The sequence below is a fragment of the Clinocottus analis genome, unplaced genomic scaffold, assembly GCF_023055335.1.
Source record: "Clinocottus analis isolate CAN_PGR_092001 unplaced genomic scaffold, fCliAna1.0.p SCAF_21, whole genome shotgun sequence".
In the NCBI taxonomy this organism is placed as follows: Eukaryota; Metazoa; Chordata; class Actinopteri; order Perciformes; family Cottidae; genus Clinocottus; species Clinocottus analis.
The window spans coordinates 9,501,107-9,516,536 of record NW_027175943.1 but is presented as its reverse complement, the minus strand read 5'-3'; the positions used below and the strand labels follow the sequence as shown (position 1 = coordinate 9,516,536).

The 15,430-nt window shown below is 42.2% G+C and overlaps 2 protein-coding genes across 4 annotated transcripts; one reads left to right on the top strand and one right to left on the bottom strand.

Annotated features, from left to right (window-relative positions):
* The first annotated feature begins 778 nt into the window (after positions 1-778).
* brms1 (BRMS1 transcriptional repressor and anoikis regulator) lies at positions 779-5,398 on the top strand. 3 transcript variants are annotated; one of them, XM_068587748.1, is made up of 10 exons: positions 779-927; positions 2,284-2,500; positions 2,591-2,681; positions 2,812-2,939; positions 3,975-4,054; positions 4,157-4,253; positions 4,481-4,570; positions 4,739-4,803; positions 4,954-4,993; positions 5,082-5,398. In XM_068587748.1, the coding sequence occupies exons 2-10, from the start codon at positions 2,290-2,292 to the stop codon at positions 5,087-5,089; spliced, it is 810 nt and encodes a 269-aa protein (XP_068443849.1). In that variant the 5' UTR covers positions 779-927; positions 2,284-2,289; the 3' UTR covers positions 5,090-5,398. The 3 variants fall into 3 exon arrangements, with proteins under 3 accessions (XP_068443849.1, XP_068443850.1, XP_068443848.1); XM_068587749.1 differs by having other exon boundaries at positions 783-927; positions 2,288-2,500; XM_068587747.1 differs by lacking the exon at positions 779-927 and having other exon boundaries at positions 945-2,500.
* Positions 5,399-9,136: 3,738 nt separating this feature from the next.
* On the bottom strand, positions 9,137-12,539 carry tmem179ba (transmembrane protein 179Ba). Its single transcript, XM_068588041.1, has 5 exons — positions 12,423-12,539; positions 11,263-11,459; positions 10,747-10,884; positions 10,054-10,132; positions 9,137-9,910 (listed from the first exon to the last, which is right to left on the bottom strand). Exons 1-5 carry the CDS (start codon positions 12,516-12,518, stop codon positions 9,722-9,724), a joined length of 699 nt encoding a protein of 232 aa, XP_068444142.1. The 5' UTR covers positions 12,519-12,539; the 3' UTR covers positions 9,137-9,721.
* Positions 12,540-15,430: the final 2,891 nt, after the last annotated feature.

The following is a 15,430-nucleotide window of genomic DNA, read 5'->3' as shown; positions in this document are numbered from 1 at the left end:
TAGTTCCACCTGGAGCTTTTCTACAATGACATGCTAAAATGTCTTCCTTTTGTCAAAATGATATGAATTCCACCATTATCATTTGAATGGCTCTCTGGACATGTTGTATTATGTTGGCCCCATCTTGTGGTTGATTGCACTCACTCTTACCCTCAGGCAAGAGTGGGTCTGTATATTCCCCCTTTAATTGCAGGATGGTTTATGTAAACCCAAGTAAAGATGCTGCTGCACACCAGTAGCTGAATCCCAGATGGCTGAGTTGCATGAGCTAATGATGCTCCAAGAATCAAGGGGAAATTCATATACCTGTTTTGACATTTGGCTTTATAAGTCTATATATAAGTCTATATATATATATATATATATATATATATATATATATATATATATATATATATATATATATATATATATATATATTTATATACACATTAATGTATTGAAATACATTCAAAATGTGCATTGTTTTAGTTCTGATATTAATGTGTTGTATTCATTTATTTTTTATTTAAGTCTGTAATCATTATATTTGTTGTAATATCACCTGAGAGGTCTGGGCAACATCATTATATTATGTTATAATATATTATATTATAGTACACTGGGAATATTGAGATTGAAAAAAGGGAGATACGCGGTATTTTTCTAAGGTCCCGCCTATTGGTTCGTTCTAATAGTTAGTAGCGCTATACTGGATCGTGATTGGTCCACTAAACCTGCTGAAGTCTTTTGATTGGTTGGAGGTCATCACTCCTATGGGTCATGCCGACTCCGGCACTACTGCTTGGTGCTGATTGGTTAATATCCACGGCTTGTAGAGTCCGGCAAAGTGTCGAACTGGAGACCGAAGTGAAGAGGAAGTACTTTTAAAAAATTTAAATATAGAAAATGCTACTTTAACTTTCTACTGCCGAGCGGAGGGAGAAGGTGAGCAGACCCGTCACCGTCTGGTCCGGTGCAGCGAGGGTTATGTTGACCGACAGGCTCGCCTGGACACGGACGGACAACGCTACTTGTTAATCCTTATACAGTTGGAGGATACGGTCAGAAAGAAAGAGACTCTGCCGGAGCTTCAGCGTGCTTCATGGCATTCAAACGCGTGTTGTATCGTTAACTATCAAACGCCTCGGGCACATATCCGTGAATGAATCAAGTTGAAACAGTGTTGACAGTGAGAGGAGCGGGCAGTCATTTCCTCCCTGTTGCGGGTTCAGTCGTTAGCTTAGTGATGCACTTGACTTCTCTGCGCGTTTTGTGTGCCAGTTATGTGGCGTGAATACGTCACAACGAGTCTTGTTACATTCATTTGGGGTTGTGAGTGAAAACAATACAGGAAGTACAGCAGCTTGCAGCTCAGTTCGGGTAGTTATTTGAGTCGAAACACCGCCGTCGAGTTCACAACGTTTACTGTTTTACTGTATGACGTCACGGAAGCTACCAGTGGTCAAGTCGGCTCAACGGAAACTGCACTTCCGGTCCGGCGACACAATAAAGGTCCTGTTCATGAATGTAGAAGAGGTTTAAAGGATATACACAGTTTTGAAGTTGTTTTTTCATAATGCGTCTACAACTACAATGTGAGGCAAAATTCTTAGACTTTTGTCTTCTGTTTTTGTGTGCCTTTCTCAAACATAATCGTGCAATTTCCCGTCTTGTGCGGTGTTTTTCTCGCTTGCTTGACGGATCTCCGGAAGCCACCCGGTAGCTGGCTGAACAGCGGGCTTCCCGGTGTTATTCTATTCAAATTATTCTCTAACTACACAGTAATCTGCCATCCACAACTAAACCACGGGCGGGTTTCTGTTTTGCAAACAGAGTTGTAAAATTGATCCATTTGTTTCCTTTCTGTTCTCTTCTTCGTGGCTTACTATAATTGCAACCCATCTGCAGTGTCGTCATTCGTAAACATCGCCCATATTGAGCGGAATATCACAAGTGAATGATATCAGTAGAAGACAAAGCTAAAATAGTTATTTTAAACTTATTGCCTGCAATGTTTTCAAATGTAGATACTCATAATTTGTAATCTGAGTTCATTTACTTCTTCAGTAGTGAATGCATAATATGTTTTGTTTATATAAAGTTTTGGTGGGAAACATGTTTACACAACAAGAGACCTCACCATCATTCAAAATTTAACAATAACGTTTCACTAATCAGCAATTGTGATCAAATAATCAGCTCAACACGAGAAGGAGAGCCACGATGCAGGTGACTTTTAAACCTTCATCCAGACACATGGTGGTATGTATGTATGTATGTGTGTGTCTGCATGTGTCTCAGTCAGCCATGCCCGCCCAACCTCACGTGAGGGACCCGGAGGAGGAGATGGAGGCAGAAGGAGAGTCACAACTCCCTGAGGCCAACGGAGAGGTGGCGCAGCTGCGAGGGGGAGACAGAGGAGGCGAGCGAATAGAGGAGGCCATGGAGGACAGCGCAGAGGAGCGGGATAGCGATCTGGACGACAGTGAAGAGGAGGAAGAAGAGGAGGAGAGTTCAGGTAAAGTGAGAAAAAAAAGTAAAGAGCCGAGCACGGCTATGTTGTTGTCGTTTTATTTATTTTACTGTTTCTGTCTCTCTCTCTGTGAAGAAATGGATGATGAAGACTGTGAGCGGAGGAGAGGGGAATGTCTAGACGAGATGATGGATCTGGAAAAACAATTTCAGGAGCTAAAAGAGAAGTAAGTGGAAACAGGAGGGATGAAGAAAGTTGACACCATGTCTCCCTGGTATGATTTGAAATCATATTAATCATAAAAATGGAGGAAAAAGAAGAAGAAGGGAGGACTGACTTCACCGTGTGATTTACAGGTTGTTTCGGGAGCGGCAGAACCAGGTGAAAGTAAAGCTGGACGAGGTGCTGACGGGGAAGGCTGGAGAATACAGAGAACCACTCGTTGCACTACAGGAAAGCATGCAGATACAAACACAAGTGGCTGGTAAGTAAAACGCACGGGGAAAACGGAATATAAGGAAATTGGATTTGAATCAGCTTGTGCTTTTCTTACAGAGGAATGACGCTCAAGCTATCCCCACAATACGTGCCAATATTAGGACACAATTTGCAACATTCAATTCAATTTGGTTTATTTTGTATAGCCCAAAATCACAAATACTATATATATTTGCCTTGAAGAGCTTTACAAGCTGTACACATAACATCCCTGTCCCAGGACCTCACATTGGATCAGGAAAAACTCCCCAAAATAAAGATAGTAAAAACCCTTTCACAGCGAAAAATGAAAGAAACCTGAGGGAGAGCAACAGAGGAGGTTCCCTCTCCCTGGATGGACAGATGCAATAGATGTCATGTGACCGGAATGAGCTCCAGACAGCCACGGTCCATCGTAGCAAGCAGGACCTGTTCCAGACAGACACGGTTCATGAAAACTTGAGGCGAGGAAGCACATGTGTACAAAAACAAAAACATGTGTTTTCCAGCAGAGATAATTGTGTCTCGGGTACAGATAGAGAAGTGTTTTCTCAATTTAATTCAATGTGTCTTTCTTAGCATGTAAAAACAATGTTGCCAAAGCATAAGAATATAAAAGAACACAATAGTATCAGTATAAATAGTAACACCTGTCCACTAGATGGGGCTGTTTAACAAACAAACTTCTCTCAAGCAAAGTGAGGGGAGTTTGGAGGTTACACTGTCCTAAAAATATATTTACATACAGAGTGGGGGTGATTGTAGCATAAACTATAAATTAATTGATTTAGTCTCTCTTAATTAATGTCTTACTTCTTCACCCAAAACAAAGTCTTCCTGTTGTGTTTCCTATTCCGTCCATTTACAGTTCCATTAGCTGTGTTCAATGGGACAATTACAGCCAGTAATAAAAAGGTTTTCAAAGGACGACCTTGAAAACCATAAATAAGTGAAACGTGTTGCCATAGTTTAATAAAAGGTATTGCGTCGCTGTTAGAAACACCAAATAATCTCATAGTTGCCACACTGTCTTTATCTCCAGGAGTGTACAGAGAGCTGTGTCTACAAGTGATTCAACACAAATACGAGTGTGAACAACAAGGAGCAAAGCAGCACCTGGAGGTAACACACACACACACACACACACACAGACACAGACACACTGCTGTTGGAGAAAATCACTGCAAACTTGAAACTGTCTGGATTTCTGTCTGTGGGTGACAGAGTGAGCGGACGTTGCTGCTTGATGCCATGAAGACTGAACTGCTGGAGAAGATAAGAAGACTGGAGGAGGACCGACAGAATACAGACCTCACCTCAGGTACGGAGAAAATGACCTCATCAGTATCTTTAAGGAATGAAATCGACTGCGATTTATCAATGTTTGGACAAAACACTATTAATATCTTTCTAAAAAATCAGTGGTTACATAAAATACGGCAAGGTTATGAGACAACAATCGCTACACTCTCGGCTTCTATTCTCAGAAGAAATAAATATAAGCAGTAGGACGAGTTGTGCAGTGACAGATATATTTACTCATTCCAGAGTGGAGCGATGAGATGAAGGGCAAGAAGTGTAAACGAAAGAACCTGCTCGGTGGGTCGGAGAGGAGAAAGAAAGTAGCTCTGGTTTCAGGTAAAACGTCACCTTTTTCTTATTTATTTGTCACCTGACGACCTCATCATTCCCCTTCTTTTTAGCTCTGATTTCTGACAGAAGCAGCGCGTTTCAGTCAATTTTCCTCCTTCTAAGGCACCACTGTCAGCTGATTTAATGCTATGCTACTCCCTCTCTGTCTAATAGGGCCTTTCATCGTCTACATGTTAAGAGACATCGACATCCTTGAAGACTGGACAGCTATCAAGAAGGTAAAAAAAACATTTAAAATGTCATTTCAGTCATTTCACTAAATTAAGGTGAATAAATGATCTAATGTGAACGCTGCATACACTCATACACAACAAGTAGGCATCATAGATACAGATATATTCTGGTAAATTTGTCTCTGTGCTTTTCAGGCCAAAGCAGCACTGCCACCATTAAAGAAGAAAGTTGAAAGTGAGTCAATATTAAACCATGAATATTTAAACCCCAATGCTGTTGGGAGATTTTTCTTCTTGTAATCCATTTTCATTGTGTCTTTTAGAACGGTGATAATAGGAGGAACTGACTTAAGACCAGTGGCAAAAACCAAACTACACACACACACACACACACACACACACACACACATACACACACATAACATTCCCAGCTACTTCCACTAACGTTGAGTCTCCTCAAGACCCAGAAGATTGTTGTGATGTCCTTTTCCTCGCTTTTGACCCGCAGCAACCAACCAACCACCCGGCTGCTTGTTTGTTATTATTGCTATTTAAAATAAGTTCCTAATGATGCGACAACCATGTATTTATAGAATGATTTATATAACAGTAATTAAAATTGTAATCTTTTGTGACAAAAGGTTTTGTGTGTTCTTGCCATTGATTCCTGTTCCGTGTTTTATGACCACACACACTGTAAAAACGAGGCCACCTAAAGAAAACGTTCAAACAGGCACAAAAAAAACACTCCAACTGAATGAGAATCTACAGTCTCAGCATGTATTATCTTTAAACTCTCCTTCTCCCTTAACACCCCCTGACAATGCTACAGGGAACATACACAGAACATTAGTACATGTATGATTTGCGCTGTCAGCTGAGTGCATAGTTTCACCTGGATGAAAGCTCTGCCCTCTTGTGGCTGCAGACACACCAGCAGCTTCTTCTCTACTGCAGCTGCTGATTCACACTGATGCAACATGTTATGTGAGTAGCAAAGAAAAAGTTAAATTACCACTTTTTTGCCTACAAGTTGACAAAATAACGACTTTGGTAAAGAAACAAGCATAACATATACTTCATTAATCCACATGGACCAGGATACCTTAATTCCTCATATTTTCTCTTAGTAGAACATTCATCTCTCTTTATGCCTCCTGATTACTTGAAGCTCTTTCGGCCCATCGAGCGTCAGCAGAGTTTTCTCTCCAGTGAGTGTACTGAGATGGTTCTTCATTGCCCCGAGCTGGCTGAAGCATCTCCCACATTTGTTCTCAGTGGTATGGTTTCTCTTCCGCATGAATTGTTTGATGCGTCTTGAGACATCCGTGGCGAAGCTCTTCAGGCAAAGCTCACAGTGTTACAGTTTTTGTAGCCCCTGTGTAGCTTTGGCCAGCCTTATCACATCTGTACGGTTTCTCGGTCGCACACCAACACATTCGTGGAATTTTGACTCGAAGCTTCAGCGGCGGTTCTCCCCCGGTATGACTCCCGGGATCTGTTCCGTTGGTCTAGTCGAGACAGTTGGCTCGAGCACCTTTTCCCACGCTAGCTGAACAGGTTGGGTCTGTCTTAATTTGAGGTGATTAATAAAGTAATTATCCTGCTCCTTGTTAATAGTGAGTATGCTGTTGTTGCACCAGGTGCTATGACCGGAAAGCCTTCCTTGCGTGGGTTGCATTGGTAATGGTTCTCTCCTTTCTGAGAGAACAGGCGTGGCTTCATTTATGACAGCTGACTGAAGCTCTTCTTGCAGACGCTGCAGTTGTAGGGTTTCTCCCCTTTCTGGATGCAAGCGCCTCCTCTGCTGCAACACTCGGCTCAGACTGTTCCCCCAGTGGTCATATTAGCAGCTTTATACATTCATTTCACAACCAATTTACCAGTTTAAGTCGGAAATCAATATATGGTGTACAGCTTGAAGGGTTGGAATTATTTTGCCTGTCTGACACATCAACATATAAGCAAATGCTCAACTTACAAAGCAAGAGGATGAAATATAGAGCGGCTTATTTTTGGGGCATGAGAAGTCTACCTCTGAAAAAAAGCCTTTTTTCACCCTTGTTGCTATTTTGTTGCCTTACAACCTGGAATTAAAATGGATTTCAAAAGGAATTTTTCCTTTTTTTAATTTAATTTTTCCACAAAATTGTCAATTTAGTGAAGTCAAATTAGCTGTGCTGGTTCCTTTTACATGATAAAGCTGCTATTATGACTAGCCAGGTTCTTTGGAAAATCTGTTACACAATTGTTCACTTAATGGATTTACTGTAGTATACATACCTTATGAAAATGTCACATGTAGGGGAGAATAATATATTTGACGCCATTAGAAAAACCTTTATTAATACCATGTCAACACAAAATACTAACAAACTGCAGGAAGGTCCAGGCTGCACTGGCTCATAAACAGTTAAAAGATGTGCAACGTGACTGTGCTGCTAATTGGAATTTCTATACTGGTTCCTATTATCATTCCTTTCCTTCACTCTAGGGTGGCGTGAGGAAACACCACCTATACTCTGTTACTTCTCTGTCCCACTCTCAGACGAGGACACAGAATGTGATGAATCAAGCCTAATGAGGAGAATTCATCCTCCGTAATAGCAATAGACGAGCATTTATTGGAACGTGGTTTATTTGACATGATAGGGGGTGGGGGGGAGGTTTACATTATTGTGCATAGTCGCGTGTGTCTGTTGCAAGTGCAGCAAAAGCTAAGAAGGACTGTCAACATCGATAAAGTTATTGTTAAATCTCACGCACCCCCTGGAGGGCCTTCACGTGCATCCATTTGAGAACCACTGCCCTAAACAACATTCTGAATTGAGCTGCATTCTGGGAACTATTTAAGTAGATACCAACACTCCGAGTACACATTTTAACTTGATGCTGGGTGCATCTTATTCCCTTGACTCTCTTATCTTCTCTCTCTCGTCTCTCGTCCAGTGGTACCCCCGTCTTCTTGTCCTCACAGGTGCCTGCTGAGTTTACGCGCCTGCCTCTCCCTGGCGTCGAAGGCCGACTTGGTATCCATGAGGTCGTCCAGCTGCCGGCGGATGTGGGCCATGTCGAGCTGTGCGGACTCGCACTGCTCCCTCAGGGCGGCCGACTCCACCCTCAGCTGCGTGGCGGCAATGGAGAGCTGCTCGCTGCGCTCGCGGCACTGCGTCTGCATCCTCTTGGCGTCGTTCAGGAGGGACTCCACGCTCAACGCCACCGATTCACACTGAGTGTTGGACATGTTCTGGACGGAGATAGAGGGGTGGAGGTCAGGGGGTCAAAGATTAGCTCAAGGACTTTTAACTATAGAAGATGGTTCAAAAACAGACTTCAAATAATGTTTGTCCCGTATCTTTTTGATTTCTGGTCTCTGAATTGGCAGTGAACTACCGCTGTCCTGCCAAAAAAAAAAAAAAATCTGATGACGTGAATCAATAGCTGTCAGCCGGTCAGAAGTCCAGCACAGATCACCAGGTTTTAAACGGAGCATTTGATCTGTAGAGAGTGAAGTAGCTTAAAGAGGCTTATCACGGCTTAGCTCAGTCTACAGTGGCCACTGCTCTGGTCTGCTTCTCTTTTTTCCTCTCCTACCATCAAGCGCTGTCCCTTTTTTTTTTACTTTGCTTTCTTCTTTCGTAGCCACACAGCTTATTTATTTCCAAATCGATAGCTCAATACAACAGCCAAATAGGATGGGAAAAGGTCTCACCATACACTCCAAGGTCAAAGTAATCACAAGCTTTGTGCTTTTCTTCTGAGTCTCGAGTGTGAGAAAGTCGTCACCGTCCTCCAGAGCTCTCTCTCTCCTCTCCGTCGACCTCCCCAGACTGCGACAGTAACTCCAGGGGCCTCCGGTGGAAATTGACTCACAGAACCGGTGAAGTTCTTCCCTCACCCGTCTCCTTCTTCCCAGTCTCTCCTTTTCTCTCTCTCGCTCTCTCTCTCTCTCTGTTCGGATAACTTTGTCTTCTACCTTCAGGGCTCAAGATAGGTCAGTTAATCCACAGAGATTAGACAGTTCAGGAGAGAGGAAAGGAGTCATGTTGTAATAGCAGGAGTAAGCTGTTTATTCTGACCTGACAGATAACTTCGGCTGGTAACACAAGTTGTGTTTACCTATTTCAAAATAGGAAATTCAATTGTTGTTATTGTTTATTTATAAGATATGGAGTCTGGTGGCCAAACAATGGTTTCTGTTTCACCACACAATGTATAACTTTACTGTACTCAGAAAGGATTGCATTTGCTATCATGAAACTCCTCACCACTAACATGCAACAGGACACGACAAAGGCACAAGTTAGTACCTATGACTAACCAGCAGAGGGAGACACAGTTCAACACTAACGCATGAACAAAAAGCACATTTGGGTCATTGTGTTTTAACTCTTTGGTTTATTTGGTTTAAAAAAGTAGAGCGTCTAGTAGCATCACTGCTAACCAAGTAGTTCATAGCTTGACATTTAGCATTTTGTTATTGTTATTCCCCCCGTTTTGAGCCGTACCAAGTGTTTCTTTATGGTCTTTTATTCACATAGTTGGACTGAACTATCTGAGCTCACATGACACACAAATGACTCAATTTCCAAGGAAACCATTCATTAAAAATAAAACTGTAAAACTGCTGGGCACATCGTAGAAACACCAAGTACAAAAGTACAAAAGAGAAGCTTTTGAGGACAATTTATATACTTTGTCTGTTTACAAAGGACAAATCTGTCACATCAAAAATACAAAATATGAGCCCATTTTTTAAATAAAATAAAAAAGCCTGCAAAAAAACACTCTCCCATTTCTTGTGATGTAAACAGAAACACGGTAGAAGTGAGAAACAGATGAATGTGCATATCAGCAGGCCAAGCTTGGCATCATGTGGTCAGACAAAGGCGTGACATTGAAGGCATTGAAGGTAAACCCTGCATGTGTGGTTTCGAACCCCATCCCTCCTTCACTGTGGCCTTCAGGAACGGTTAAAAAATGGCTCCGTCTCTGCAGCCGTCACCCCGGCATCGTCGAAAAGCCCTCCGGCCGGCCCGCCGTAGCCTCCCTGCCCTCCGACGATGGCCTTCGACCCTGAACCCTGACGCCTCTGGAAGACCACCAGCGCCCCGATGATGAGCCACAGGAAGAAGTTGACCCACACCGTTGTCTGAGAGGGAGCCAGGGGAGGAGACAAACGACTCAGTGATACTTAAAAAGGTCACATCGATTTAGTTGCTCCATTCATCAATATAATACAGAGGGTTACAAGCAACTGGGCAACGTGTCCAACACTAAAAGAGGCCTACTGACCTCGGCTTTGTACAGACTGTTGTAGAATCTTCCCCCTTTAAGTGGACTGACCCATTTTCTAGTCTGGGCCTCTTCACAGCTTGAGAAGCAGAAATAGATTACATGTTAGAAAAGTTACTGATAGTCACAAGTCTGTAGTGTCCTGTTGAGCAGGCATCACGGCAGCTAAGAGGAGCTATTTAGCCATTGGTATATTAGATTAAATTAGATTTAACTTTACTGTCATTACACATGTACAAGTACAGAGCAACGAAATGCAGTTTAGCATCCAAGCAGAAGTGCAATAGTAGTAAGTGTCAATATATACAGAGAATAAGTTAGCGTTTAAAGTGGAACTGAAGATATAATGACGGAATTTACAGATTGGTTAATTGAGGTAATCTGTGCATATTATACAGGTTGATTTGTGCATTAAATGTAGGTAGACTATAAGAAGAAACTATAAACATATTTTACAAAAGGCAAACGATAAGTTAGGCGAACATTGAATAGTGCATAATAATAAACAGTTGCTGCCTAACATCACTAGACTGGTGTAATGTTTAGTACCTAGTTTTAGTGCAAACAGCAGCTATATGCTTGTATATGCCATAGAGATGAGAGAGAGAGAGAGAGAGAGAGAGAGAGAGAGAGAGAGAGAGAGAGAGAGAGAGAGAGATGGAGAGCGAGAGAGAGAGAGTGTGTATGTGCCACCTGGTGACGTTGGGAACGCTCTGGATGATCGAGTTGCAGAGCGAGTCCCGTCCGATCTTCGTCATGCAGCCCGTGATGAGCAGGAAGAACAGGAAGACGATGCTCAGAGATATGATCAGGCTCGTCCACGTGCGCTCCCTGTGGAGACCGGACGGGACAGGGGGATGAGAAATGGAGTTTGAACCGACGGGTCACTTCAACCTCTAAACAAACACGGAAATGATGTCAGACCTCGCATGTGACCATGTTACGCAACACATCCATGTCCTCTTTTTGATTGTTTTTTTTACAATGCACAATGAGTCCAGCTTTATCTTTGACTGTTTGTTAGGCCAGTTGTGGTGTCATTCTTTGTGCTTTTAGTGCGGCTGCACGTCTTTTATACACATTTGTGATCAATTTGAGAAAAGTGGCATCAGCTTAGAAACTCCTGTGTGATGGATTGAGTTATCAGCTGAAAGGGGAACAATTTGATCACAGTTATAAAAGCATGTTTCAGGTCACGTGTCGCTATACCTTATGATTTCCCCGTCGATGCAGAATGTGTAGACGCAGTACAGAGACAGGGAGAAGCACACCACCGCCACCGTGACCGATATGGCCGACACGAAGTAGCACAGGGACGAGGAGGTGGACGACTGGATCCCAATGAGGCCGGCCGTGGCGTTGTACTCGACGAGTCCATACAGCATGCACCGGCCCCCGAAGTTACCCTGACGGACAGGAGGTTGGATTATGATACTTTCATTCAGCTACAATTACATGGTGGATAGTTTATTACATTGTTTCAATAACTTAATATTCATCTCTTGTGGAATTGCAACAAATGAAAAAAACAGAACACACACACACACACACACACACACACACACACACACACACACACACACACACACACACACACACACGCTGCAGCATCTGACTCCTGTAAGGAGAGAGCGAAAGTAATTGGGCACGAGGACCAACAAATCACATGATGAGAGCAGTGCACATCGACGGTGACGCGCACATTGTCACACGCACGCAGTTCCTGGTTATTCGAGAAGAGAACGTTTTGACTTTAAGGCTCAAAATGATGCGTGTTTTGTTTTTCTCTTCACATTTAGCAGCTAATGAGTGGCGTCGTGCTGCGCGTGCTGAGGATGTTGTTCCCTGAGCCTCGCTCTCCCCGCGGGACGACACCGTGGGTTTAATACACGGGGGCAAAAGTTGTGACGTTTATGTCCGATAAACAACAACAACACCCACCGCAGGCAGGAAATCAGGAGAAAATGAAAGTGAGCGTTTTTTGTTGTTGTTTTTTTTACGAGCTCGCGCTCAAGTTTGGACACTGATACGTAACAAGCAGGACATAATTTCTGTAAACAATACAATTATCCTAAATTAAAGTAAAACAGTTTTGATTATGGAAAAGAAGAGAACAATGGCCTGTTAAGCTTTTTTTTCTTAAAGAAACAGACAACACAAATTAATCGAAAATATGGAACTAAATGGACAAATAAGTGCCAACTAAATAAATGCAAATAGCACCTCTGGAGAGATGTTTCGTTTTTGCTAAACTTACAACTTTCAATCACACGTACTGAAATAAAAAAAAACGTGAGCGCATCCGGGAGGGGATGGAAATAAAAGAAGCACGTGGATTATTCTGTTTATTAGTTTCTGGGTGAAGTCACCTGCACGATGGTGATGGCCGCGGCGGTAACGATCCCACAGACGAAGCAGCTGACGTACAGGGCCAGCTCCAGCAGCAGCAGCCCCGGGAACGCCATCGTCTTGCGGGCCAAGTTCCTGTGTGGGAAGAGACACGCATTGAGGCAGCCGCTGCGAAATAAAGGAAACTTCCGGTAGAGTGCGTTTCAAAATAAAATCCAAGCTCGAGCGCAAAGTCGCAGCGGTCACTGATTTGAGGTAGAGTGGGATAAAAATAACCAGAATGTATTGAAGAATGAGTTGTAGAAACAGTACGACTGGATACATCAAATAAAAGCTCAAATGCAATTGGCAAATGAAGAAAGAAAGCACTTAGTCAGAATAAGGTGATTTCTTTGGCAAAAAAAATAAATTTAAAAACTCCAGAAAAATCGTGACGACTTAAACTTTGTCATATGATACAGAAAAAGGAGGGGAAACATGATGTTGAGATAATTTTGATCCTCCACAACTCACCTGTCTCGTCTTTGTGCAACGTAACAATGCCGCGCTACGATTTTGAAGCCCCACAATGTTTGATTTCCGGCGTGATTTCGGCTCTTTTCAATCGCCTTCACTCGGTTCTTTCTGTCTCAATTCTGCGGTGCGAGAAGCTTCCGATCCTGACCTTCTGCTTTCCTCTCCATACACTACCGCTGCTCTTGAGCTCCACCAGATAGACGTGTCTGCTCACAAATGCGTACAAATCGTGTATTTGTCACACTGATGGGTTGTGGAATTTCAACACTGGTTGTCATACAGAGCAATTTTCTCCGGGTCGGTGGCATGTTTCAACCGACAAAACCCAGAACGATAAACTTATGGCCGTGGGAAGCAGAAAGAAGGCCTGGTGAATGGATGATCGAGCTGCTTTTTTTCTTTTATTAATGTCAATGTATAACAAAAAAAGTTCCCACTATGAATCCCATAATCCACGATGATAATAGTAGATGTACATGCATTTTGTTTGTTACATTTCATCAGGTGGCTGGACTTAGTCAAAATTTGGTCTACTTCAGGATTGAAGTGGCTGCAAGTGGCACTTCATCCCCAATTGCTTAAACAAACCTTGTGACTTGAGTCATGTGACTCTGCACTGCTGATCTATGGACCACAGTTTCTGTTAAATTCCTCCTGCAGTAGAAAAACTAATCCCTGACACACATCCAAACCTGCAGGGAACGTGTCCCATTAGTCCAGTTTTTTCCAAGTAATATGTAAAACCTTAGACTGCTCTAGAGAGACTCGTCATATGATGAAGAAAAGAAGAAGAAGAAAAGGTTCTGTAAGTGGAATAAAGCAAGATGGAGTTTCCCTTCAGAGCTAATGTGATTTACATGAATCTCCTGTATATACTGTCGGTGGTTACAGGCTTTAAGTTGCATGTCCGTTCTGTGTCAGGCCTCTGGAGACTATACACATGTTTTGTGCTGTGAGGCTTTCTATTAAAAATGTGACAAGCATTCTTGTTGTGGTGCATTCCCAATTCCACGGCCGTGATCGATTTGTCTCCGGGGGAAGCGGACCAAGTGATGCCACGATATTATCCACAGAGGCCATTTTTATTTGACAGCTTTGCTGACTAAAGAATTCCTAGATACCAGTGAACAATAGCGCGTTGATGGTTGAGAAATCCCCAAACAAATCAATTGGGGAACATTTGCATTCATGTGTGTTCTGTGTTTATTGTGACAAAGTGCAGCCTGTCGCTTCAAGATGCTAAATAAAACTAGTATGTGGAGCATCTATAGACTTAACCAGGCCCACCGGGACAGGACGCATTGTGTCCGTCAAAAAAAATAAGCTTTTTTTGCAAGACTTCTGTGGTTTAGATGCATTCTATACCAGTGTGTCTGTGTGTGTGCGTGTGTCTGTGTGTGTCTGTGTGTGTGTGTGTGTGTGCTGTCTCAGGTGGCTAGACTTAGTCCAGAGCTGAGCCTCTTAAAGCCATCATCCAAATATTAGTGTCAGTGAGAATGTGTGTATGTGTGTGTTGTAGTGTGGTAGTGTTGTTAGATTAAAGGCTTAAAGTATGATGGTATTAGTGTTGGCTAACAGGCCCTGAACACTAAGAGCTTGTGTGTGTGTGTGTGTGTGTGTGTGTGTGTGTGTGTGTGTGTGTGTGTGTGTGTGTGATTGTGAACGCAGACATCACAACACAAGCCTGGTATCACTTTAATTTTACTGATAAGTTTAAACACACCAAAATCACCAAAGTCTGTACGAGGCACAGATTTAAATATGTACAGTATAAAAGAGAAACCAATGAAAGCAACGAGAGAAAAAGGGGATTACGATACAAAATGTAATGCAAATATAGGAAACATGCAGTTGAAAACACGTCACGAAGAGTTATATACACAGCCTCGGTCTTACAGAGGTGTGAATAATCCAGAGGAGCACTTCATCTGGAGCCGCCGATCAACATTTTTTAGGGACAGAAACCTAAGTTTCCTCCCGATATAAGAGCCATGATATATAGAAGGTGGAGTGAAAGTTACTGCAATACCTTTGGGAAACAAATGTTGATATTGTACAACCGGCGTATTTAGTTTTGCATCACATTAAAGGAATACAAAAACAGAAGTGAATATTTTAACGATAACAGTACGGCAAGGAAACAACAAAACATTCATTTGACTAGTTTAAACTCAATATATTGCCCCTTTTGGCAGAATTTTAATTACACTTTAATTTCATTGTGCCATCATGTACAAAAGGTCATATAATAATTCAATATTGAACAAAGAGATGGATATACAGGCAAAAATGATCCAGTGACAGTAACCATTGCCCTGGTAGTTTAAAACAAGGGCAACTCCATGTTTTCAAATTTTACAATTAACCAAAAAGTTACAATATCGTTTTTTTAACATTAACTGTGATTGGTCCTCACGTTTTCGTCAAAGATTTCCAAGCCGGATTTTTTAAGTGGATACATATATATATATATATATATATATATATATATATATATATATATATATATATA